The sequence below is a fragment of the Lagenorhynchus albirostris genome, chromosome 8 (assembly GCF_949774975.1).
Source record: "Lagenorhynchus albirostris chromosome 8, mLagAlb1.1, whole genome shotgun sequence".
NCBI lineage: Eukaryota > Metazoa > Chordata > Mammalia > Artiodactyla > Delphinidae > Lagenorhynchus > Lagenorhynchus albirostris.
The window spans coordinates 7,461,835-7,486,720 of NC_083102.1; the positions used below are offsets into that span (position 1 = coordinate 7,461,835).

Consider the following 24,886-nt stretch of genomic DNA (forward strand, 5'->3'; position numbering starts at 1 on the left):
AGGAGCGGAGGGCCATTGCCCTGCACACTCGGGCTGGGGAGACTGCTGAGCTCCCAGGCCGGTCCCTTGCCCTCTGAGACCAGGAGTGGGGGTCACACCTGGGCCCCTTCTGTTCCTTGGGCCTAAGCCCCACCCTCCACAGCCCCCAGGGCCTTTTCCAGCCCTGTGGGTCCTGAGCATTGGACCCACCCACCACCCAAGCCTTGCCCTTGCTTAGGCCCCACTCTCGACAGCCAAGGCCTTCCTGTTCCCCCTTTTTTTTCCCCTCCTCCTTTTTTTCACTATTGTGATACTGTTGTACCTTCTGGTTGTTGATTCATCTATATTTTTATTTTTATATTCTTCCTAAAATATGTGTTAGTTTACTAGCCTTATTTTATTTGTTATTGTTATTTATTTATTTTTTTTATTGCCACCCCAGGTGGCTTGTGGGATCTCGGTTCATGACACCAGGGTCAGGCTGAAGCTCCTGCAGTGGGAGCTCCGAGTCTGAACCACTGGAATAACAGAGAACCTCAGACCCCAGGGAATAGTCATTGGAGTGAGGCCTCATGGAGTTCCTCATCTCAGCACCAGGACCCAGCTCTACCCAACAGCCTACAAACCCCAGTGTTGGAAGCCTCAGACCAAACAACCAGTAAGACAGGAACACAATCCCACTCGTAAAAAAAAAAAAAAAAAAAAAATGAGGCAGCAAAAAAATATGTCACAGATGAAGGAGTAAGATAAAAACCTCCAAGACCAAATAAATGAAGAGGAAATAGGCAGTCTACCTGAAGAAGAATTCAGAGTAATGATGGTAAAGATGATCCAGAATCTCAGAAATAGAATGGTGGCACGAATTGAGAAAATACAAGAAATGTTTAACAAAGACCTAGAAGAACCAAAGAACAAACAAACAGAGATGAACAACACAATAACTGAAATGAAAAATACACTAGGAGGAATCAATAACAGAGGCAGAAGAACGAATAAGTGAGCTGGAAGCCAAAATGGTGGAAATAACCGCCAAGGAGCAGAATAAAGAAAAAAGAATGAAAAGAACTGAAGACAATCGCAGAGACCTCCGGGACAACACTAAACACACCAACACTCGAATTATAGGGGTCCCAGAAGAAGAAGAGAAAAAGAAAGGGTCTGAGAAAATATCTGAAGAGATTATAATTGAAAACTTCCCTAACATGGAAAAGGAAATAGCAAAGAGAGTCCCATACAGGATAAACCCTAGAAAAAACACACCAAGATACATATTAATCAAACTAACAAAAATTAAATTCAAAGAAAAAATATTAAAAGCAGCAAGAGAAAAACAAAAAGTAACATATAAAGGAATGCCCATAAGGTTATCAGCTGATTTTTCAGTGGAAAACTCTGCAGGCCAGAAGGGAGTGGCAGGATATACTTAAAGTGATGCAACCACGATTACTCTACCCAGCAAGGATCTCATTCAGATTTGATGGAGAAGTCAAAAGCTTTTCAGAGAAGCAAAAGCTAAGAGAATTCAGCACCACCAAACCAGCTTTACAACAAATGCTAAAGAAACTTCTCTAAGCAGGAAACACAACAGAAGAGAAAGACCCACAAAAACAAACCCAAAACAATTAAGAGAATGGTAATAGGAACATATATATCAATAATAACCTTGAATGTAAATGGATTAAATGCCCCAACCAAAAGACACAGACTGGTTGAATGGATACAAAAACAAGACCCATATGTATGCTGTCTACAAGAGACCCACTTCAGACCTAGGGACACATACAGACTGAAAGTGAAGGGATGGAAAAAGATATTCCATGCAAATGGAAATCAAAAGAAAGCTGGAGTAGCAATTCTCATATCAGATAAAATAGACTTTAAAATAAAGACTGTTACAAGAGATAAGGAGGGACACTATATAATGATCAAAGGATCAATCCAAGAAGAAGATATAACAATTATAAATATTTATGCACCCAACATAGGAGCACCTCAATACATAAGGCAAATGCTAACAACCATGAAAGAAGAAATAGACAGTAACACAATAATAGTAGGGGAGTTTAACACCCCACTTACACCAAGGGACAGATCATCCAAATGGAAAATAAATAAGGAAACACAAGCTTTAAATGACACAATAGATCAGATAGGTCTAATTGATATTTATAGAACATTCCACCCAAAAGTGGCAGAATACACTTTCTTCTCAAGTGCACATGGAACATTCTCCAGGATAGATCACATCTTGGGTGACAAATCAAGCCTCAGAAAATTTAAATCGTATCAAGCATCTCTTCTGACCACAAGGCTATGAGACTGGAAATCAATTACAGGAAAAAAACTGTAAAAAACACAAATACATGGAGGCTAAACAGTGTGCTACTAAATAACCAAGAGATCACTGAAGAAACCAAAGAAGAAATAAAAAAATACATAGAAACAAATGACAATGAAATCATGATGACCTAAAACCTATGGGACGCAGCAAAAGCAGTTCTAAGAGGGAAGTTTATAGCAATACAATCTCACCTCAAAAAACAAGGAAAATCTCATATAAACAATCTAACCCTACACTTAAAATAACTAGAGAAAGAAGAACAAAGAAAACCCAAAGTCAGTAGAAGGAAAGAAATCATAAAGATCAGAGCAGAAATAAATGAAATAGAAACAAAGACAACGATATCAAAGATCAATAAAACTAAAAGCTGGTTCTTTGAGAAGATAAACAAAATTGATAAACCCTTAGCCAGACTCATCAAGAAAAAAAGGGAGAGGATGCAAATCAATAAAATTAGAAATGAAAAAGGAGAAATCAGAACTGACACTGCAGAAATACAAAGGATTATAACAGACTACTACAAACAACTATATGCCAATAAAATGGACAACCACACAGAAATGGACAAATTCTTGGAAAGGTACAATTTTCCAAGACTGAATCAGGAAGAATTAGAAAATATAAACAGACTTATCACAAGTAATGAAATTGAAACCATAATTAAAAATCTTCCAACAAAGAAAAGTTCAGGATCAGATGGCTTCATAGGTGAGTTCTATCAAACATTTAGAGAAGAGCTAACACCGATCCTTCTCAAACTCTTCCAAAAAATTGCAGAGGGAGAACACTCCCAAATTCATTTTATGAGGCCACCATCACCCTGATACCAAAACCAGAAAAAGATATCACAAAAAAAGAAAATCATAGACCAATATCACTGATGAACATAGATGCAAAAAGCCTGAACAAAATACTAGCAAACAGAATCTAACAGCACATTAAAAGGATCATACACCAAGATCAAGTGGGATTTATCCCAGGGATGCAAGGACTCTTCAATATAGGCAAATCAATCAATGTGATACACCACATTAACAAATTAGGAATAAAAACCATATGGTCATCTCAGTAGATGCAGAAAAAGCTTTTGAAAAAATTCAACACCAATTTATGATAAAAACTCTCCAGAAAGTAGGCATAGGGGGAACCTACCTCAACATAATAAAGGTCATATATGACAAACCCACAGCAAGCATCATACTCAATGGTGAAAAACTGAAAGCATTTCCACTAAGAACAGGAACAAGACAAGGTTGCCCACTCTCACCACTCTTATTCAACATAGTTTTGGAAGTCCTAGCCACAGCAATCAGAGAAGAAAAAGAAATAAAAGGAATACAAATTGGAAAAGAAGAAGTAAAGCTGTCACTGTTTGCTGATGACATGGTAGTATACATAGAAAATCCTAAAGATGCCACCAGAAAACTACTAGAACTAATCAATGAATTTGGTAAGGTTGCAGGATACAAAACTAATGCACAGAAAGCTCTGGTATTCCTATATACCAACAATGAAAAATCAGAAAGAGAAATTAAGGAAACACTCCCATTTACCACTGCAACAAAAAGAATAATATACCTAGGAATAAACCTGCCTAAGGAGGTGAAAGACTTGTACTCAGAATACTATAAAACACTGATGAAAGAAATAAAAGATGACATAAACAGATGGAGAAATATACCACGTTCTTGGATTGGAAGAATCAATACTGTGAAGATGACTATACCACCCAAAGCAATCTATAGATTCATTGCAATCCCTATCAAACTACCAATGGCATTCTTCACAGAATTAGAACAAAAAATTTTACAATTTGTATGGAAACACAAAAGACCCCAAATAGCCAAAGCAATCTTGAGAAACAAAAACAGAGTTGGAGGAATCAGGTTCCCCAACTTCAAACTATACCACAAAGCTACAGTAATTAAGACAGTATGGTACTGGCATAAAAACAGAAATACAGATCAATGGTGAAAGACAGAATGCCCAGAGATAAACCCATGCACATATGGGCACCTAATTTATGACAAAGGAGGCAAGAACATACAACGGAGAAAAGACAGCCTCTTCAATAAGTGTTGCTGGGAAAACTGGACAGCTACATGTAAAAGAATGAAATTAGAACACTACCTAACACCATACACAAAAATAAACTCAAAATGGATTAAAGACTTAAATGTAAGACGAGATACTATAAAACTCCTAGAGGAAAACACAGGAAAAACACCCTTTGACATAAACCACAGCAAGATCTTTTTTGACCCACCTCCTAGAGTTACAGAAATAAAAACAAAGATAAACAAATGGGATTTAATTAAACTTAAAAGCTTTTTGCACAGCAAAGGAAACCATAAACAAGACAAAAAGACAACCCTCAGAATGGGACAAAATATTTGCAAATGAAACAACAGACAAAGGATTAATCTCCAAAATACACAAACACCTCATGGAGCTCAATATCAAAAAAACAAACAATCCAGTTAAAAAATGGGTGGAAGACCTAAATAGACATTTTACCAAGGAAGACATACAGATGGCCAAGAGGCACTTGAAAATATGCTCAACATCATTAATTATTAGAGAAATGCAAATCAGAAATACAATACAGTACCTCATGCCAGTCAGAATGGCCTTTATCAAAAAATCTAGAAAGAATAAATGCTGGAAAGGGTGTAGCGAAAAGGGAACCCTCTTGCACTGTTGGTGGGAATGTAAATTGATACAACCACTATGGAAAACAGTATGGAGGTTCCTTAAAAAACTAAAAATAGAGCTACCATATGACCCAGCAATCCCACTACTGGGCATATACCCTGAGAAAACCGTAATTCCAAAAGGGACATGTACCATAAGGTTCACTGCAGCACTATTTACAATAGCCAGGACGTGGAACCAACCTAAATGTCCATCGACAGATGGATGGATAAAAAAGATGTGGAACATACATACAATGGAATACTACTCAGCCATAGAAAGAAATGAAATTGAGTCATTTGTAGTGAGATGGATGGACCTAGAGTCTGTCATACAGAGTGAAGTAAGTCAGAAAGAGAAAAACAAATACCGTATGCTAATGCATATATATGGTATCTAAAAAAAAAAAAAAAAAAAAAAAGGTACTTATGAACCTAGTTTCAGGGCAGGAATAAAGAGATAGACATAGAAAATGGACTTGAGGACATGGGTTGGGAAGGCGAAGCTGGGGCAAAGTGAGAGTAGCATCGACATACATACACTACCAAATGCAAAACAGTTGGCTGGTGGGAAGCAGCAGCGTAGCACAGGGAGATTGGCTTGGTGCTTTGCGATGACCTAGAGGGGTGGGATAGGGAGGATGGGAGGGAGGCTCAAGAGGGAGGGGATATGGGGATGTGTATGCATATGGCTGATTGGCTTTGTTGTGCAACAGAAGCTAACAGAGTATTGTGAAGTAATGATAGTTCAATAAAGATCTATTAAAAAAAAAAAAGCTAAACATACAAATATCATATGATCCAGCAATTCCACTCCTAGGTATATATCTAAAGGAACTGAAAGCAAGCGTTCATCAGCACTTGTGTGCTGATGTGTATAGCAGCATTATTCATATTGGCCAAAAAGTAGAAACAACCCAAATATTCGTCCATGGACAAATAAAATGTGGTACATACATTGGAATATTTTCCAACCATAAAAAGGAATGAAGTACTGATACATGTTACAACGTGGATGAACATTGTGGTAAGTGAAATAAACCAGATACAAAAGGACAAACGTTGTATGATTCCATTTCATGAGTTACCTAGAGTAGACAAATTCATAGAGACAGAAAGTAGATTAGAGCTTACGAGGGACTGGGGAGAGAGGAATGGGGAGTTATTACCTATGGTGAAAACGTCTATTTGGGATGATGAAAAAGTTTTGGAAATAGATAGTGGTAATGGTTACACAGTATTTTGAGTGTGACTAATGCCACTGAATTAAACATTTAAAAATGTTTAAAATGGCAAATGTATGTTATATATATTTTATTACAATTTTTAAAAGATTAATAATGTAATATACCAAAAGCCATTGAATTGTACACTTTAAATGGGTAAATTGTATAATATGTGAATTATATCACAATAATAACTGGACTCCACATGCAAAGGAATGAAGTTGGACCCCAATTTCACACCATACATACAAAAGTTAACTCAAAATGGATCAAAGACCTAAATTTCAGAACTAAAATTATAAAACTCTTAGAAGAAAACATAGGCATAAATCTTCATGATCTTGGATTAGGTAATAATTCCTTAAATATGACACCAAAAGCACAAACAATGAAAAAAAAATAAATTGGACATCATTGAAATTTAAAACTTTTGTGTTTCAAAGGACACCATAAAAAAAGCAAAAAGACAACCCATAGGTTAAAAAGAATTGACAAATTATATATCTGATAAGGTATATATCTTATCTGGGGATAAGGGAAATAACTTATATCTAGAATATATAAAGATCACTTACAACTCAATAATAAAAAGACATGCCCAAGTTTTTAAGTGGGCAAAGGATTTGAATTGACATTTATCCAAATAAGATATAGAAGTGGCTGATAAACACATGAAAAGTCATTCAATATTACTACCCTTCAGGAAGATGCAAATCAAAACCACAGTGAGATACTTCATACCCACTTAGGATGGTTATAATCAAAAAGACAGACAATAAGTGGGAGGTACAAACTACTGGGTGTAAGATAGGCTACAAGGATGTATTGTACAACATGGGGAATATAGCCAATAGTTTGTAATAACTGTAAATGGAGTGTAACCTTTAAAGTTGTATGAAAATAAAAGATAAAAATAATTTTAAAAATACAGAACATAAACGAGGTAATTGTGATTCTTATTTACTAAATTTCAAAATACGTAAAATTGTAGACTTTAGGCTCAGAAACCAATAGCACATAAAACACACATTTAAATGCACATAAAAATAAACCGAGATTGTCTAGCAGAAAACTCCCCCCAAATGAAAGGCACTAAATGCTTCAGGTTGTCATGTACCAGGGACCAAAAAATTAGATAGTAGCTGACATCTAGAGAAAATATTGCCATGGAAACCACCTGGGCTTCAGCATCTAATGGGATAATTTGAGATACTTCAACAAAACTGCTGCTATTAATTATAATTTAATTTAAACTGCAACATTCTTTTTGTAGTGGAGTCTGCGCTCCATGTTGTAAATATGTCTTTGTTCTTCCCAGTTTCTTTGCTTCCTTTCACTTTGTTCACTCTCTTCAAATCTGAGCTCTGTGGCAGAAAACAATTTTTTTCAAACTGTTTTAGCCATTCACCACTGACTGATACTTTGGAAACTCCTATGAAAACAAACTGTTGTCAAGTAAGACGCTGAAGATCTCAGGGGATGCTCCTTTATTTTCAGAGAGGGTATTGCTGATCACATTTTCAGGAGGGGGAGATTTCTCAGGGCCAGCAGGATTTTAGCCAGGCAAACCCTATGTGGCAGGACCTTGGTGAGCCTCAGTTTTGTGTTTCTACTACACCCTTCACTTCAGTTTCTACAGAAAGGTGACCAGCCAGAGTTTCAGAGCCCCAACAGTGAAGAGAGTATGAATTTTGGGCTTCAACGTGGGAAGGTAATCAAGCCTTACGTTTCCAGCTTCTTAAAAGAGCGGCCAAGTCGCAGCTGCTTGCTCCAGTGTCGGAGATCCAGTGACCAAAAGAGGCTAATTAGGTGAAAAGAAACAGAATAAAGGAGCTTGCCGTCCTCTACTGTAGATCTTGACTGTTTAAATAATGACAACTTTAAATGAAGGTACTGAAAGAGCAATCGATTTTTACTAAATTCCCTCCTTCCATCGGTTTTTTTAGCCAACTTCTAAACTGTCTCAGTTGCCTTTCGGGAAGGAGATCCACTGATACTCCCAAATGAGGCTGCCATTGCATTCTTTTGCCTGATTAACTGTAGGAGGTATTTGGATTAGAATACCTAGGTGCTGGCCCTCACACAGGGCTCCGGAGGTCAGGGATGAAGCACCTCAGCCTTGAGTAACTAGGAGAAGGGGGTTCACTGGCCTCGAGTGGGTTGTGTAGGCTTTGTCTTCCTCTGTATACCTCATTCTGATGTGCCTTTAGGAGAAAATAAATAAACTGATTCCTGAGTGCTTTGGTTCAGAGCTTTCCAACTTGAAGGCTCCCACAAACCACCTGGAACCTGATTAAAATGCAGATTCTGAGTGCCTTGGGCTGCGAGTCTGCATTTCTGATGGGCTGCGGGGGAGTGTGAGCACACACCTCACTTTGAGCAGCAGAGGTTTAATTGAGACTCCGGTGATTCACATCTCCTGCTGTTCCTGTGCATGTGTGTTTTCATTTAACATGATGCCTGAGAAGGAACTGAAATAATTCCTTCTGAGACCTTGTCTTTTTTGGGGGGACGGTGGTGTGCTGACTCACTGTGTGCTTTTAAATGATCCGCATGACAGAATGCCCCTTGGCTTCATTTCCTTTAGCCCTATTTCTTTTTAGTCTTGTGAAAGCTCCTAATGGAACCCTGCTTTCGTTTCTGAGGACAATCCTTTAGTATTTTGAATGTAGAGGGGGAGAGTCTATGACTGCTCAATATTAAGAGCAGTCTAAGAAAAAACAGCCGAGGAATTTAATACATAGTTATCTTAGACGTGACCTTGGAGACCTTTCCTGATTTGAAATAGGTGATTCTCTAAAGCATGCGCATCAGGGAGGAAGAAAGTAAGCAGCTTTCGGCAGGAAAGAGCTCTTAGCAGGGGGCACCCTTTTGTCTTGTCACTAACCTTAAACCAGGCACCCATGTTCCACTCACCTCTGGCCCTACCACACCTTTCAAATCTTTTGCTCACACAATACCTTGCCTAATCTGTTGGTTCTTTCTGTGGATCAAAGAAGTGAAGAACAAGTAATTAACAGATGACCAGATCTCTTCGGGGATCTCATGGACAAACTGTGTGAACAAGGCAGCATCTAAGGAGATGATGTATCACGAGGAGTGGACAAGCCTGCACACAGTGGCGGATGGGGACAACTCTGACCTCCCCCATCTCAGTGATTCACTGAGATGACTTCCTTCTTTCCCTTAAACTTTCATGGCTGAGCAGAATCTTCGGAGGTGGTTTTTGGGGGACACTGAGTCCACCATCTCCCCAGGCTGCAGCATTCTGATAAAAAGCAATTTTCCTTTCTACCGACATTTGTCTCTCTCGAGTATTGATTTTTCGAGTGGCGAGTGGTGGGACCCAATTCGGTAACATTGTGATGTCGGCACGTAGGTTCTTGATGGTACGGATGCATTCACAGGCATATATGAAAGAAAACAGATGTTTTTTTTAAAATACTGGGTTGTTGGTTTCTCTGGAGTTTATTGATTTGTTTTTGGAAAGAATTCTTGTCTCCTTGCTGCTGGTTCTTGCATGGGTGGGCTGTGCAGTGGCAGAATGCAGTCTGCTGGGTGGAAAGCCTGAGCCCACACAGGAATGTGGTGTGTCCGGGGTCCCATAGCACCAGAGGGACTGATTCTCACTTGGGGAAATGCTGGGTCACAGTTATGATGGTTACCAAGCCAGGTGAACACACCTGCTAATACAATTTGTGGGTTCCTTATCAGCAGGGCAGTCTTAGCCAGAATTGTCTGCTGATTCATGGAAATGGCCTCAGTTTCTAAGGAGGGGGTAGTTGAGAAACTAACAATAGTAAGAAAGAAGAAGAAAGCAACCCAATCACAGTGAGTAAGCCAAAATATGTCTTTTAAAGACATTCCTTGATGTATTCCACCTTTTCTTCTAGACTGTGATCAAGACTTGGCACCATTCAGAAGACCAACACGTCTTCAGGAGACCCTGGAGCCACTGCCTTCAAATTTCTGCTGAGAAACGCATCCACCAGGCACCATGCAGGTCCCAGCAGAGGCTTTGGACTTGCAGAATTGGTGGTTTGGGAGTTCAGTGAAAGTAACTTTTTTTTTTTAATCACCTAAATTCTAGTCAGAAGATGAGTTTCATCATTTGTAAGAATATTTAAACACATTTAATCATTTGAGGAATCAGGCAAAGACGAAGGGTCTTCTTTTACTCCCCCTTTGTGGAAATTTCTAGTAAATTCAAAGGCCATAATTTGACTGTGGATGGCTCGTTTGGAAATGCCTAGACATTACTGATTTTGTTATCATCCTATGTCTTTCAAGGTAGTAGAATGAATAATAATATGCATTAAAAACATCTAATCTTCTGCTACAACCTCTGTATCTCAACTTGCAGACAATGTTGCCTTCAGTGGAAGATGATGATTATACTCCAGCTCTCTGTGGACCAGCTCCATCAATATCCACAGGGCTTTGGCTTTGCAGGATGTCTGTGTTGTAACTGCTATTTCATCTAAATGTAAAACTGACCCTTTCTGTTCCTAAGTGTTCGGAAACCAGTATAGAGAAGAGGACAGTTTCTGAGAACACAGTGGTATATGACCCAGATCACAGCCAGCCGACGGGATTCTGCCTCCTCTGGGGTCTATTAGAGGGGAGAACAAGCAAAACTAAAGGGCTTTAAACATTAAGTCTCTATATATTTTAAGTCTTTTATCAATGTCCCGCTGGGCTCTTGCTTTGGAAATACGTTTTCCGGCTGCATTAGCACAAGTGAAAGTTTAAAATTTCAGCCCCAAGACAATGTCTTTTCTTCCAAGGTTGATCTCAGAAAATAAAATACACAACCCCCATGCTAGGTATTTTCATTGTTTTTTGAACTGTTCTTTCCTTGAATTAACCTCAGATCTCAAAAGGCGGCTGTGTTTTCTGGCTGGCAGGTGGAATGGCCATCAAAGAGCATCTTGTGAAACAAATGATGCTTGTTCATGACAGCTTCCTGATGTTCCCCCACAAAGAGACGCCTCCTTGGCGCTGGCTCACGTCAGTATCAAGATAACATGATAAGCTTCCAGTACCAGCCACGTTGCCCTGTCATAGCTCTTCTCATTCATGTCAACCAAGTGTGAAATAATATTGAATTGGCTCTAGCAGGCTTGGGGATGATTTATTCCAAATCAAAAAAGGGATAGTGGAAATAAAAAGGACGGTATATTTAGTATCAGGGGTTTACCTACAGACATGCAAATTACTGATTTCAGGCTTCTGCATTATACTGAAGGGATGATAGAAGACAGGAAGACAGTTCAGAGTAAAGAACTGGAATCTTTTTATATTTAGACTCAAATGTTTCATTGAGAGAAAGGAAAAGTGGGAAAAGCACTGAATCAGAGGTGAGTATGCCCGAATTTTAGACCTGAGGATGTTATTTTCTGTAGACTTCTGAGCAAAGTGCTATAAATACTGGGACCCACTGGTTCACAGTCCTGACAGCACATCAAGACTCTCTCCTGATGGGGAATGGGGAGGAGGCGTCAGGGTGGCCAAAAAGCCCCGCAGGGTTTGCTAATGCATAGTCGCTGCTGTGGCCGCTCATTAGATGTTTACTGTGGGAATGAGTACATTTCCTCTCCGAGTTGCACTTTTTTTAATCTTTAAAATGTGGTTAATAATGTCCACTCAGACCACGTAGAGCTACTGTCAGGATAAAACAAAACCATGCACTGAAAGCATTTCAGCAATTGAAGTTATTTACAAATTTATCATTTCTGTCTTTATCCTTTCCCATTTCCTAAAAGTTAAAATTCCCAAGTAAATTCTTGAAAACCACTTTTAGCCTTTTCTCGTGGGGAAATTTCACGATTAATCTCATTCTCTATGTTTAAAATAACTACACTCCACATTCATACGGATTTTTATGTACATTTTACGATTTAACATAAAATTGATATTACTTTTTTTTTTTTTTAATTTTTAAAGCCTTTCAGGATTGTTCCCAGGCAGGAGCTCAACAGCCGAGTCAAGGATCCACCTGGTCTTTAGACATTTCTGAACAGTCTGTGCAGAACACAGAGAACTGAGCAAAGATCTTCTCAAATGAGTAAAACAGCTGGCGTTGGGTCAAAGACTTCGTCTAGTATAAGGTTTCTGCCACTTCAGAAACCACAGGCAGGACGCAGGCCCCGAACTGCCGGCAAAGACAGAAGCGGCACTTCTAGGTGGGGACCGGCAGGGCTCCCCGGGGAGGATTCACACGCAGGGATTTCCGTGAGGGTCTTCTGGATGACAAGTCAGAAAAGGAAGTGGCACCAGATTAATCTGGAACATGTGCTCCCTTGAATGGCCCAAGTGATATACAAGGATGTTCAAAAATGCAGTGTAGTAGGAAAAGTTAGCACGGGGCCCTGCCTTGACAGAGGCAATGACAGACACAGACATCAGTGGACAACCCTGAGCTCAGATCGACTTCATTTTCATGGGCTTCTCATAACATTGCCCTGCATAAGAGCGAGACAGAAATGAACGCTGTGACTCGCTGCAGCTGGTGGTTCTGCCATCAACGGAGAAGTTGCTATAGCAACGCTCACGCCTGTGTCACCTGCCCTTCCCAGCCCCACATGATGGAGGTGACAGCTGAGAGTCCCGGCAGGCGTGGGAACAGGGAGAGAGGTGTCTCTAAGGATGGTGCCAGGCGGGGTGGGGGGCGGTCAGAGGGTGGACAGCTTAGAGCGGGGGCTGGACAGAACTCCAACCTCCTTGGGCTTCAAAATCTATTGTATGGGACAAAGGGAAAGACAGACAGAAAGAGAGGGGGAGGAACTGGGATTAAAGAGAAGCCCAGATGAAGGAGGAATCAAGGACCTGGGAAGTTACCCCAAAGCTGGGTGTTTGTGCTCCTTTGGATTTTCCCACGATGGCGTTGAACAGTGCTGGTTAGGAAAGAACAGAAGCCTGAGTGGAGGCAGCCCCAGACACGGTCAGGCACGTGGGGCAGTGTGCAGGGGGTGTCCGGTGCTGAAAGGGGATCGAACCCCACCGCCCTTCACTTGAGCCTCTTAGGTGATGTTTCACCCCATCATTTCCTCACCTGCTCCACTGCTGTGGGAACACACGCCTGCCAAACCTGTTCTTACAGTGATGTCTGAAGGCTTTGGCATTTAAGGTGGCCGTCCCTTAGGTGAGAGTCTGGTTAAAAATATTCACGCCAAGACACTGCATCTGGCATGTGTGGTCCGGGAGGTGGGGTCAGAAGTGGCCAGAGACTTAGGCTTAGAGCTTAGATTTGTTAACTCTGGTTCATGTTCCTCCGAAAGAGGATGTTACACACATGCCAATAATGACAATAAGGAAATATTCAAATGACACAGTTAAAGAGAAGCAAAAATAAATTTACAGAAGTCAGGATAAAAGCAAGTGGTAAAAGAAAACAGAAAAATGATAGAACTAATAAATAAATCCAGAGCTGGTCCTTTGCAAAAAAAAGTTGTCAGATAATCTAAGAAGAATGGGGGGAAAGTCTACACCTACATTATAAAAATATATGAATAAACATTTTCTAAGGAGAGAACGGGAATTATTATAAAAACTTATTTTGCTCAACTCTATGGAAACGAATTCAAAAACTTAGATTACATGCATTAATTTCTAGAAAAATGTAAAGAACAGACATTATAGTAGATGAGAAAGAGAATCTAATTAGACAGATTCTCATAAAAGAAATTGAGAGAGTTGTCGAAGAGCTCTGCTCACACACACAAGAAAGCAGTAGACTCCAGTGGTTTTGCAGGTGAAGTTTACCCAACTTACAAGGTACAGGTGGGTAAGGCTCCAAGGCTGTTTATATCCTTGCCGCACACAGTGTGGCCTGGGAACCGGCAGTATCAGCATCACCTGGGAGCTTGTTAGAGACGCAGAGTCTCAAATCCCACCTCTGACCTCCTGAATCTGCATTCATTCATCTCACCAGGTGATCCTGAGCACATTCAAGTTTGGATGGCACTTGAGTTATTCTACTAGTTAGAGAGTGATGGAGAAGTCGCCCATGGTGTGACTGGGTATCCCAAGACCGAAATCAAGGCGTCAGCAGGGCTGAGTGCCTGTGGGGAAGTCCTGGGGGAAAATGTGCTTCCAAGGTCATTCCTGATGCTGGCAGAATTTGGCCTTTGAGGTTGTAGGACTGAGGTCCCAGGTTCCTTCCTGGTCTGTCTGGACTGCTGTCCTAGGGGCCTCCCACATTCCTTGCTGGGTGGCCCCTTCTACTTTCTTTTTATGAAGCTGGCCTAAGTATAAAATCCAAATCTGCACTCCCCTACAAAGTAAAAGGATGCTACAAACTCATCTTACCCAAGAATTACTGATGTAAAAAACAAAACTAAAAGAAGTTTTAGTAAAATGACTTCAGTTATACCTCAAGAGAATGCCTCACCATGACTCAATGTGGTTAATGCTAGGAATGAAAGCATGGCTCAGTATTTGGAAGTCTATTACTATGATTCACCGCATTAATCTATCACAGAAGAAAAAGCACATGGTTATCTCCAGTAGATGTTGAAGTGGCATTAGATACTATTTAACTTCTAACCCTGATAAGATCTTTATGAAAACAGGAATCCTCTAGGTAACATATACTTATAAAAATCCCAAAAAAGAGAGAGAGAATAAAAGGGAAATTAGCTTTACGAGAAATCAAATGCTATTACAAAAGCTCAGTCATGACCACAGATTGCTACCGTCTCAGGAAGAGTTAGATGAGTGCAATGGATCAGGGAGTCTAGAAGTAGACATAAATATAAAGGTCAATTTTGAATGGGATGAACGTAGGGTAAAGGATGGGTCCTCAACCAGTAGTGCTGGAACTACTGGCTGGCCAGGGGGGAAAAATAAAGTTGGGTTTCTACCTTACTCTTACTACCCAAATAAATTTCAAGGGCAGTAAATAATGTGTATCTTACAAATAAAACATAAAATTATTAGAAAAAATGTACAATCATTAAAAAAAATTTTTCTGAATGGAGAAGGCATGACACAAAACCTAAAAGCCATGAAAAACTTTATATTTCATCATGTAACATTTAGAAATTTTGACATGGGGGAAAAAAACCCATAAATTAAAAAAAAAAGAGCTCAAACTGAGAAAACGTTCAAACATAGAGTAAAATGTCAATTTACTTAATATATAAAAATTCTATGAGTCAATTAGTAAATGACCAACAGACCAATGGGAAACAATGTAAATATACAAATAATTTTTTGGTCAAAAAATATAAACAGGCTGATTGGGGGGAAAAATAAATCCTAGTGGCTTATGAACATATACAGAGATACTTAATCTCACTCATGATTAAGTATCTTTACTTAATTTGGATTAATGAAATCCAAATTAAGACAACAAAATTTCATTTTTCCAATAAAGTATAGCAAGATTTAAAAGAATATTATATGTGCTGCGTTGATGAGGGTGTGGGGAAAAAAGATTTATATCTTATTGAATTGGAGGTACTATGTCACTGGAGGGAGATTTGTAATACAATCAAAATTAAAAATACGTCTCTGACTCAACAAGATCATGTGTATAAAGCTATTCATTATGGAAACTTAAATGACCATTAGATCAAAAACCGGTAACTATTATTATATTTGACTTAAGCTATATATAAATGTGCTTGGTGCTTTTGCAGAAAAGCAGAATTTGGATCATCTGCAGGAAAAGTGCATGTCAGAAAAGAGATGATGATAATGTTTTTTGGACTTGAATAAATGTCTGTGTCGGTCACAGAAGAGAACAAAAGACACAAAAGATAATAAAAAGATTAGGTATCAGAGATTAAACAAATTAATCATGCAACCTTAGCATAAGGATGAAAAACGGGATCTGCTCAGAAATAATTAAGATGTAATTGTAACAGCTGGAAAGATTATTTTAAGTGCTTGCAGGTGGTAAAGAAAACCAACTACCAGCTTGTAATTATGATGGAAATGGAATAGATATATGCAGTTTTTAAATGTTCATCTTATCTATAATTCTTTCACACGTGAAGATATAAAAATATTTTATCCTCAGATGGCAGAAAAAAAATGTGGAACATAGATAAGAAATCAAGTCACTAAAAATCACAGCAATAGAGAAACGGGTGCCTTTAGAAATCAAACCCACAATTTCCAGTGGTAAAGTGTCTGATGTGGCACGCAGAGCCCTTAATTCTTAGTTCACAGTACCTGGGCAGACTGTATATTCTGGAATCTAACTGGGGCATGTGCTTGTTACACCGAGTGATCCCAGGCACCGTGTTCCATTTACTTCCCAATTTATTTGGGATGAGAGCCACATTGCTGAGAGCTGGTTTTTCCAACTGCTCTGTGACCCTGAGTGAATCCACCAGACGAGTTTGGGTTTGGATTCCCGAATTCCTGACAATTCTCAGAGGACTATTTTCCACTCAGTGCTTCTGGATTTTCCATGTCCTGCCCACTTTCCTCTCAGAAGGGGCTCTGAGAGTTCCTGGTCCAGAGCTTCTCAGTATCAGATGCAGGTTAGCTTTAGGCGGGGAGTCAGAATCTCTAGGTTCCAGTAACTCGTTATAATCTTTATAACGAGAAGATTCCTTGGGAAATGAAATCTTACATCTTAAAGTGCCTTGTCTATCTTAATGCTATTAAAAAAACCCCTAGGCTGTGGCCTTTGGTCTGATGTATTCTGTATTCAATATCATGAATGTGATTAAAAAACAAATCAACCCTAAGACTTAATATGAATGCCTCATAAAACAGCTTGGTATACAGTTCGGAGCTGTTCCTTCGTGCAGAAATTTACGGCATCAGATTCTTATTTTTCTGGTGTTTGTTTTGTTTCTACATTTTGCAGAAAGTGCGTTGCCATTTGTAGTCGTCTCTCTGCTGGCAAATCCTTGCCATTCCAAGGAAATAAGCTTCCCTGAATCTGACAAAGAAAAACAGAGCCCATAATTCTGAGAGGCGAATCACAGCAATTGTCTGGTGCTCTGTGACCTTTAAATAAACCAGAACTCAGGGCCAGGGATTGCCTTTTCTACCTTGTAACTACTGTTCTAAAAGGACCATAATGATGTGGTTAAACAGGCTGTACCTATTATCCAAAGGCAGAAAAAATTAGGCAGAAAAAGAATTGACTAGATGTTTCTAATAGAGCAGAATTGGTTTAAGTCAAATCAACATAATTTTACCATTTCCCCCGATAAAAAATGCACTCTCCCAGCTCCATGCCAGGACCTTGTGTTTGTGATCATTCTGACATACTGTCCACTGTTTGCCAAACTCCAATCACATAGGAACTACTGTCATATATTTTTGCCATATCCATGGAAAACGTAATTATTATTTATTTACTTATTCTCACTAAATTGACCTGATTTGATCTTCTTCTTCTTTTTTTTTTTTTTTTTGCGGTACACAGGCCTCTCACTGTTGCGGCCTCTCCGGGTGCGGAGCACAGGCTCCGGACGCGCAGGCTCAGCGGCCATGGCTCACGGGCCCAGCTGCTCCGCGGCATGTGGGATCCTCCCGGACTGGGGCACGAACCCGTGTCCCCTGCATCGGCAGGCGGACACTCAACCACTGCGCCACCAGGGAAGCCCTGACCTGATTTCTTATTTAAACAGATGCAGTGATAAAACTTTATAACCCTACTGAGTAATTCTATGGCCCGTCAAGGCTTTAAACAGAAGCCTGCTCTCTATTAAAGGGTGAATAGCATGGGTGAGAGAGCTGTTAAATGCATGCCAGAACCACATGGAGACTTTCTCTTTAACAAAATGAGAAAGACTGAAAAAGAAATGAACAGGAAATAACTTGATATTATGCCACGTGATGATATGTCTATTTTCTTCCCATAATGATCTGATGACCCCCTATCAAGGCCACCATGTTTCAGGGCTCCAGGAGCCATAGACTGCAATGCAAATGGAATCCTCTGGAGTTGTGCAGTACACAGCCTGACCAACAGTAAATGTCCCCCGCTTTGGAAGACGGTGATGGAGCCCAAAGGGCATTAGAGAGGCAATGAGCAGCTCAGTCAGTGGTGTTCCAGAAGAGAAAAGGAATCTTATCACAGGAAGCCAGCATACCTTGGAATCCATTTTCTGTCTTTATCATGTGATATCATCTAAGATATAAGAAAGAAATATAAGGGAGCAGAAAGAACACAAGACCTCAGGGTAGATGTCTGGAATTCTAACTTCCAGGTCTCTGCAAAGCAAATACTCCAGTGTGAGTATGAAGTAAGTAGCCCTTGGTTGATCGCTAAGTTCCCGCTAATACTAAAACCATAGACTTCCTATCTTCACTGCAAGGGGCCTGCTTGATTTTAAAATAAATGCACATACTTCATTTTAAAGCAGCATTTCCTTCCTGATATCCTTTCAAATTAAGCTTGCAGCTGATTAAAAAAACTGATTAATAATTTGACATCTTCCTCAAATTGAAGCTCCTTCCTGGGGCGTAACAACTTCAATAAAGATGCATTTTCATGGAGGCCCCGAGTCCGGCCCCGCACTGTGGATCTCTTGTTTGTTTGTCTGCTTCAAGTCTGTTTTTCCAGGCAGACTAGCTCTATTCAAGTTCAGAGAAAACTCCTCTATCTCCCTGAGCTTCCTTATGAAATGGTCAGAGGAGCCCAACCTTTGGCAAGCTTACTGCTATAGACTTTCAGTTTGGGGTTTCACCACCTAAAGGCTTCACTGTTTCATAAACTGGTTTTTGGGTATTTACTTTTCTTTTTAGTAACCTTACTTCAGAGGGTTTACCAAAGGGGCCATTATTAAGCTTCTCTCTTATTTAGAGAGTGATTCTCCATCTTGGCTACACATTAGAATCACCTGGGGAGGTTGTACATCTCTGGACACCTCAACCCGAGTGTCTGACTTGATTAGTCAGGGGTGCAGCCTGGATACTGGGGCTTTTAAAAGCTCCCTAGGTAATCTGAAAGTGCATCTGAGATTGAGAGGAGTGCTTTCAGACTTGATGGGCACGTGATAAATCACAGGGGAATCTTGCTGAGATGCAGATGCCAGATTCAGTTGGTCTGATTTGCATTTCTAAGAAGCTTGCAGGTGATACTCATACTGCTGGTGGAGGATCACACTTCCCAAGGCACCAGATGAAACAGATCTCCTTCCAAATGTCCTCTATTCAAACCAGGACTAATGAGCTCTCACCTTCATTTTCTTCCCTCAGGTACCTACACAGACTCAAGTAACATGATTTATAGCTAGAAATGGCATTTTTGTGTATGCTCTGTTGTTTTGTTTCTGAATATCTGATAGTGAGGATCCTCAGTCATACATGAAAGATTATCTAAAAAAGCAAAACCCCCAAATCAAAATTCAGAATGATGAACTCAGGCTCACAGAAACTAGGGTGCAACTGCTGATGTGGGGACCCACTAAGAACCCCAGAGCTGGGATGAAGATTATTTTAAACTGATGATATTTGGGATTCAACAGATGCAGAAAGAAATCTTTTTGGAACTTCCTTATCTGACTAAACATAGAAACTTCTGAGAAATAAGACCATAAATCCCCTTTTTTCTAGGAGGCTTTTACGTCCCAGGAAAGAGGCCAAGAGCAAACCTACCCTCAATCACCCTTTGCAGGGGAGTTTTAAGGCCTTGAAAAAGACAAAGACCGTTCACACAGGCACGAACAAACAATCACAAACTTCCTTATCTCCTGTTTTTTCTTTTAGAAACCCATTTGTTCTTCCCAGAGGCCTTTTATCCTCTCTTCTTTTTCTCTACTAAGAAAAGTATGTAAGCCTCTAACTTTTACCACTATTGAGCTACTTCTTTTGTAAGCTTCCATATGTATGCAAATAAACTTCTTCTCCTGTTATCTGCCTTTTGTGAGTTTAATCTGCAGACCCCCATGGCCTGAACTTAAGCACCTAGAGGAAAGGTTTTTCCTCCTAGACACTAAGCCACTGGAGGCTGATATTAAGTAACCTTCCCTTATGTCCATTTCTTTCTTTGTCCCCTGTTCATCCCCCAACCCCCATTCTCTCTCATTTTCCCATTCACCTAAAAGAAAAAAAAAATAAAACCATGTTATCTAACTGGACAGCTACATGTAAAAGAATGAAATTAGAACACTCCCTAACACCATACACAAAAATAAACTCAAAATGGATTAAAGACCTAAATGGAAGGCCAGACACTATGAAACCCTTAGAGGAAAACAGAGGCAGAACACTCTATGACATAAATCACAGCAAGATCCTTTTTGACCCACCTCCTAGAGAAATGGAAATAAAAACAAAAATAAACAAATGGGACCTAATGAAACTTCAAAGCTTTTGCATAGCAGAGGAAACCATAAACAAGACCAAAAGACAACCCTTAGAATGGGAGAAAATATTTGCAAATGAGGCAACTGACAAAGGATTAATCTCTGAAATTTACAAGCAGCTCATGCAGCTCAATATCAAAAAAACAAACAACCCAATCCCAAAATGGGCAGAAGACCTAAATAGACATTTCTCCAAAGAAGATATACAGATTGCCAACAAACACATGAAAGGATGCTCAACATCATTAATCATTAGAGAAATGGAAATCAAAACTACAATGAGATATCATCTCACACCAGTCAGAATGGCTGTCATCAAAAAATCTACAAATAATAAATGCTGGAGAGGGTGTGGAGAAAAGGGAACACTCTTGCACTGTTGCTGGGAATGTAAATTGATACAGCCACTATGGAGAACAGTATGGAGGTGCCTTAAAAAAAACTAAAAATAGAGCTACAATACGACCCAGCAATCCCACTACTGGGCATATACCCTGAGAAAACCATAATTCACAAAGAGTCATGTACCACAATGTTCATTGCAGCTCTATTTACAATAGCCAGGACATGGAAGCAACCTAAGTGTCCACTGACAGACAGATGAATGGATAAAGAAGATGTGGCACATATATACAATGGAATATTACTCAGCCGTAAAAATAAATGAAATTGAGTTATTTGTAGTGAGGTGGATGGACCTAGAGACTGTCATACAGAGTGAAGTAAGTCAGAAAGAGAAAAACAAATACCATATGCTAACACATTTATATGGAATCTAAAAAAAAAAAAGTCATGAAGAACCTAGGGGCAGCACGGGAATAAAGATGCAGACCTACTAGAGAATGGACTTGAGGATATCGGGAGGGGGAAGGGTAAGCTGGGACAAAGTGAGAGAGTGGCATGGACATATGTACACTACCAAATGTAAAATAGACAGCTAGTGGGAAGCAACCACATAGCACAGAGAGGTCAGCTAGGTGCTTTGTGACCACCTAGAGGGGTGGGATAGGGAGGGTCGGAAGGAGGGAGACGCAAGAGGGAAGAGATATGGGGACATATGTATAACTGATTCACTTTGTTATAAAGCAGAAACTAACACACCATTGAAAAGCAATTATACTCCAATAAAGATGTTAAAAAAAAATCATGTTATCTAAACAAGCCTTCTATGTCATAGCTCATAAGCTCTTTTCTGTTGTTTTAATAAAGTTCGTGAGAAGATACACATTTCTTTATAAGCATTTACCCATTATGGAAATTAACTTGGAATTCCAATCATGGAATAAATTATGATGATGAGATTGATACAGCAACTGGTCAACACCAGGTAAGAACTTGCTGTCCAAGTACAAGTGGAAATTTTCTGTAAATGGACCTATGTTATATAGTACAGGCCTACCATAATACCTGAATTGTAGACTTTAGATTTGAACATTGAATAACAGAATGTTCCCTATATACATTATTACATCAGTCAAAAGAATGAAATTGTCATGTATAAAGCATGATTTTTAAAAAATAAATGAACTCAAACTTTGGCCCATACACCTGTATCTCACAGACCATCAAGCAAATAATTTGCTAATTAAGGCAGAATGAATATGAACTATCGGCCCAGAGTAGCATCTAGAGGCTTTTGAAACTGATTTCTTGGCAGCGGACTCGGACCACACACGCTGATGGCCTCAAGCAGTGAGAACCTCTAACAGTAACCTGCGTATTTCAAAGATTAGGCTTTGTCTCCATCCACCCTGGCATCTGGAGGAATCTATCTGAGAAATCTCTGTTCCTCTGCAGCCCTGGAAGTGCTTTTTCTTGCCTCCTAACTTCACTCCTACTTCTCTTCTTTCAGCACTAGGACTGCTTTCCTTTGTTCAAGCCATCTCAGGAGGAAAAACCAGCCCGCTGTGTCATCCTCACAACTTCGTGAAAGGCGGTTTTTATAAGTACCCTGGGCACACGTCATCACCCTCATCATGTTATAGGACCCCATGTGTGAGGAATGAAGAGAATTCTTTAGTCTGTAAAATGGCTATTCTGACAATGGGGCAATTTCGGCTTCGTTCTGAAGCTTCACAAAGCTTTGCAGGCAAATCCTGGCAAGAATTCACCATGACAAAGCTTCACGGAAGCAGATAAATCCTGTGTTCGGGGCTGGAATATATGCAAAGCAATCAAGCACACGGCGTTTCCATGATGAACTGTTACTAACTCGAAGTTAGGGTCGGGGAGGATTTGGGAGCCTTTACTACTGGACATTCAAACATCATAGCAAACTGTGTTGGATATAATAATAACCACTTTGTTAGTATTATTGCAGCTAAACGTTTGTACAGCTTGCTCCACGTCTGTGACTGTGCTGAGTGTTTTAAATCCATCGTCTTGCGTGGAATTCTCTGAGTTAGGTCTTACTATCTCCATTTCAGAGGTGGGGAAACTGAGGAATGAGATTAAGACACTTGCTGGGGAGAGGCAGTGATGGTATCGAACCCAGGGCTCCCCCCTCGTCCCCTTGCTGTCTTTGGCATCAGCAAAGTCACACGTTGCTTTGGAGATCCATCGGATGGTAGATTTGGAGGTGGTTTAGAGATCACACCCCACTTCATACCTTGTGGGTGAAAAAGCAAAGGCTTGGAGAGGTTACCCGAGTAGCCTGATGTCAGTCTGGGTAGAGTGAGGGGGGGACTTACAGGCTCCCCACCACTCGGGGTCCTGTGGACACTGAATCTGCAGCCAGTTCCTTTCGCAGCCAACAGCTGCATCCTTTTAGCGCTGTGATTTCAAATGACAAGTCTTATCACCTGCAGAAGTGGAGCTAAATCCACTGAGCTTTCTAAGCCTAAATGCACCAATAAAACCTGGAAGGCTATGGGATTATATGTACAAATACAGTGTCGGGAGATGAATCCCTGTATGGTTTTAGGTAATCTTTTGATATCAGAACTTGGACAGTGGGGCTGCTAGGCAGCTGAGTCACAAAGGCAAAAGTGAGGAATTGATCTGATCAGATCATCCGACAGTCACGTTGCAGACACTGGTTAAGGTATCTCATCATTTCACTTAAGTGCAGAAGAGTCAATAATTCCTATACTCCTTCCCTTCGACTTATTTACTACTGGCCCTGAGCACGAATACGGTTGTACCTTTTGAGCCCTTGATGTGCTAAGAACTCTGCGCTCACACATTCCTTCATTCCCTTAATCCTCCAACTACATCACCAGCGACGGTCTGCTATTAACTCCATTTTACAGGTGAGGAAACTGAGGCGTAAAGAAAGAAAGCATCCCAGCCAAGACGCTGCTTTAGACTTTACCTGAATCCAGGTGGTCTAAGTGCCAGGGGTCGGTGGCAGACGACATGGGTGCGAGGGTGAGCGGGGAGGCCCCGCAGTTGGACTCCACCAGCTCACCCTGGGTGTGCACGCGAGCTGAGGCGTTTGTTTGCCTCAAGGCTGCCTTGAGAGGGGCGATCTGGTTGAACTGGACTCTGGAGAGGCACCCAGTGAATCCCGGGGTGTTGTACTTGTGAATCTCTTGGTCAATCTTCCCTGTTTCTAAAAGAAAAACAGAAAGTAAAGATCGTATCCCACTCGCCGTATCACCGCTGTAATGTACAACTCCCCTTTGAATGTTTGTCTTCAAATCTTCCTCTTACGTTTCAGTTTAAGATATTGTGCTCTTTCAGATGAAAAATTAATGACCTGATAAGGCTTTAGGGCTGGAGGCTTCAATTTATAATCAATTATTATTATTTTTTTTTGTGGTACGCGGGCCTCTCACTGCTGCGGCCCCTCCCGCCGCGGAGCACAGGCTCCGGACGCGCAGTCTCAGCGGCCATGGCTCACGGGCCCAGCCGCTCCGCGGCACGTGGGATCTTCCCGGACCGGAGCACGAACCCGCGTCCCCTGCACCAGCAGGCGGACTCCCAACCACTGCACCACCAGGGAAGCCCTGGACGCTTCACTTTAAAAGAGCCTTCTGTGTTGCTAGAGAACATGGTGAGGAGAGTAAGACTATACCTGGGAAAATGAAACACATGCCTCATCACCTTCCAGCTACGTGAGATACTGCCGACACTAACAACACGCGCTTGGTTCTGACTTTTCTCCCCTTTTCTGATGCTTCAGTGGCCCTCATGTATATTGAACAGCCCTCCTGGTAGATTATGGTTTCATTCGGTGCCTCTTATTTTCTTCTTTAGAATTCTTCCTTTTTTTTTTTTTTTTTTTTGCGGTACGCGGGCCTCCCACTGCTGTGGCCTCTCCCGTTGCGGAGCACAGGCTCCGGACGCGCAGGCCCAGCGGCCATGGCTCACGGGCCCAGCCGCTCTGCGGCACGTGGGATCCTCCAGGACCGGGGCACGAAC

The 24,886-nt window shown here is 40.7% G+C and overlaps 1 protein-coding gene across 1 annotated transcript in view; it reads right to left on the reverse strand.

The window, feature by feature from the left end:
• CNTNAP2 (contactin associated protein 2) overlaps positions 1-24,886 on the reverse strand; it is a 1,428,051-nt gene that overhangs the window by 10,705 nt on the left and 1,392,460 nt on the right. The window contains exon 22 of the mRNA XM_060157549.1: positions 23,835-24,074. Within this exon, the coding sequence (XP_060013532.1) occupies positions 23,835-24,074 (240 nt within the window). The remainder of the gene's footprint in view (positions 1-23,834; positions 24,075-24,886) is intronic.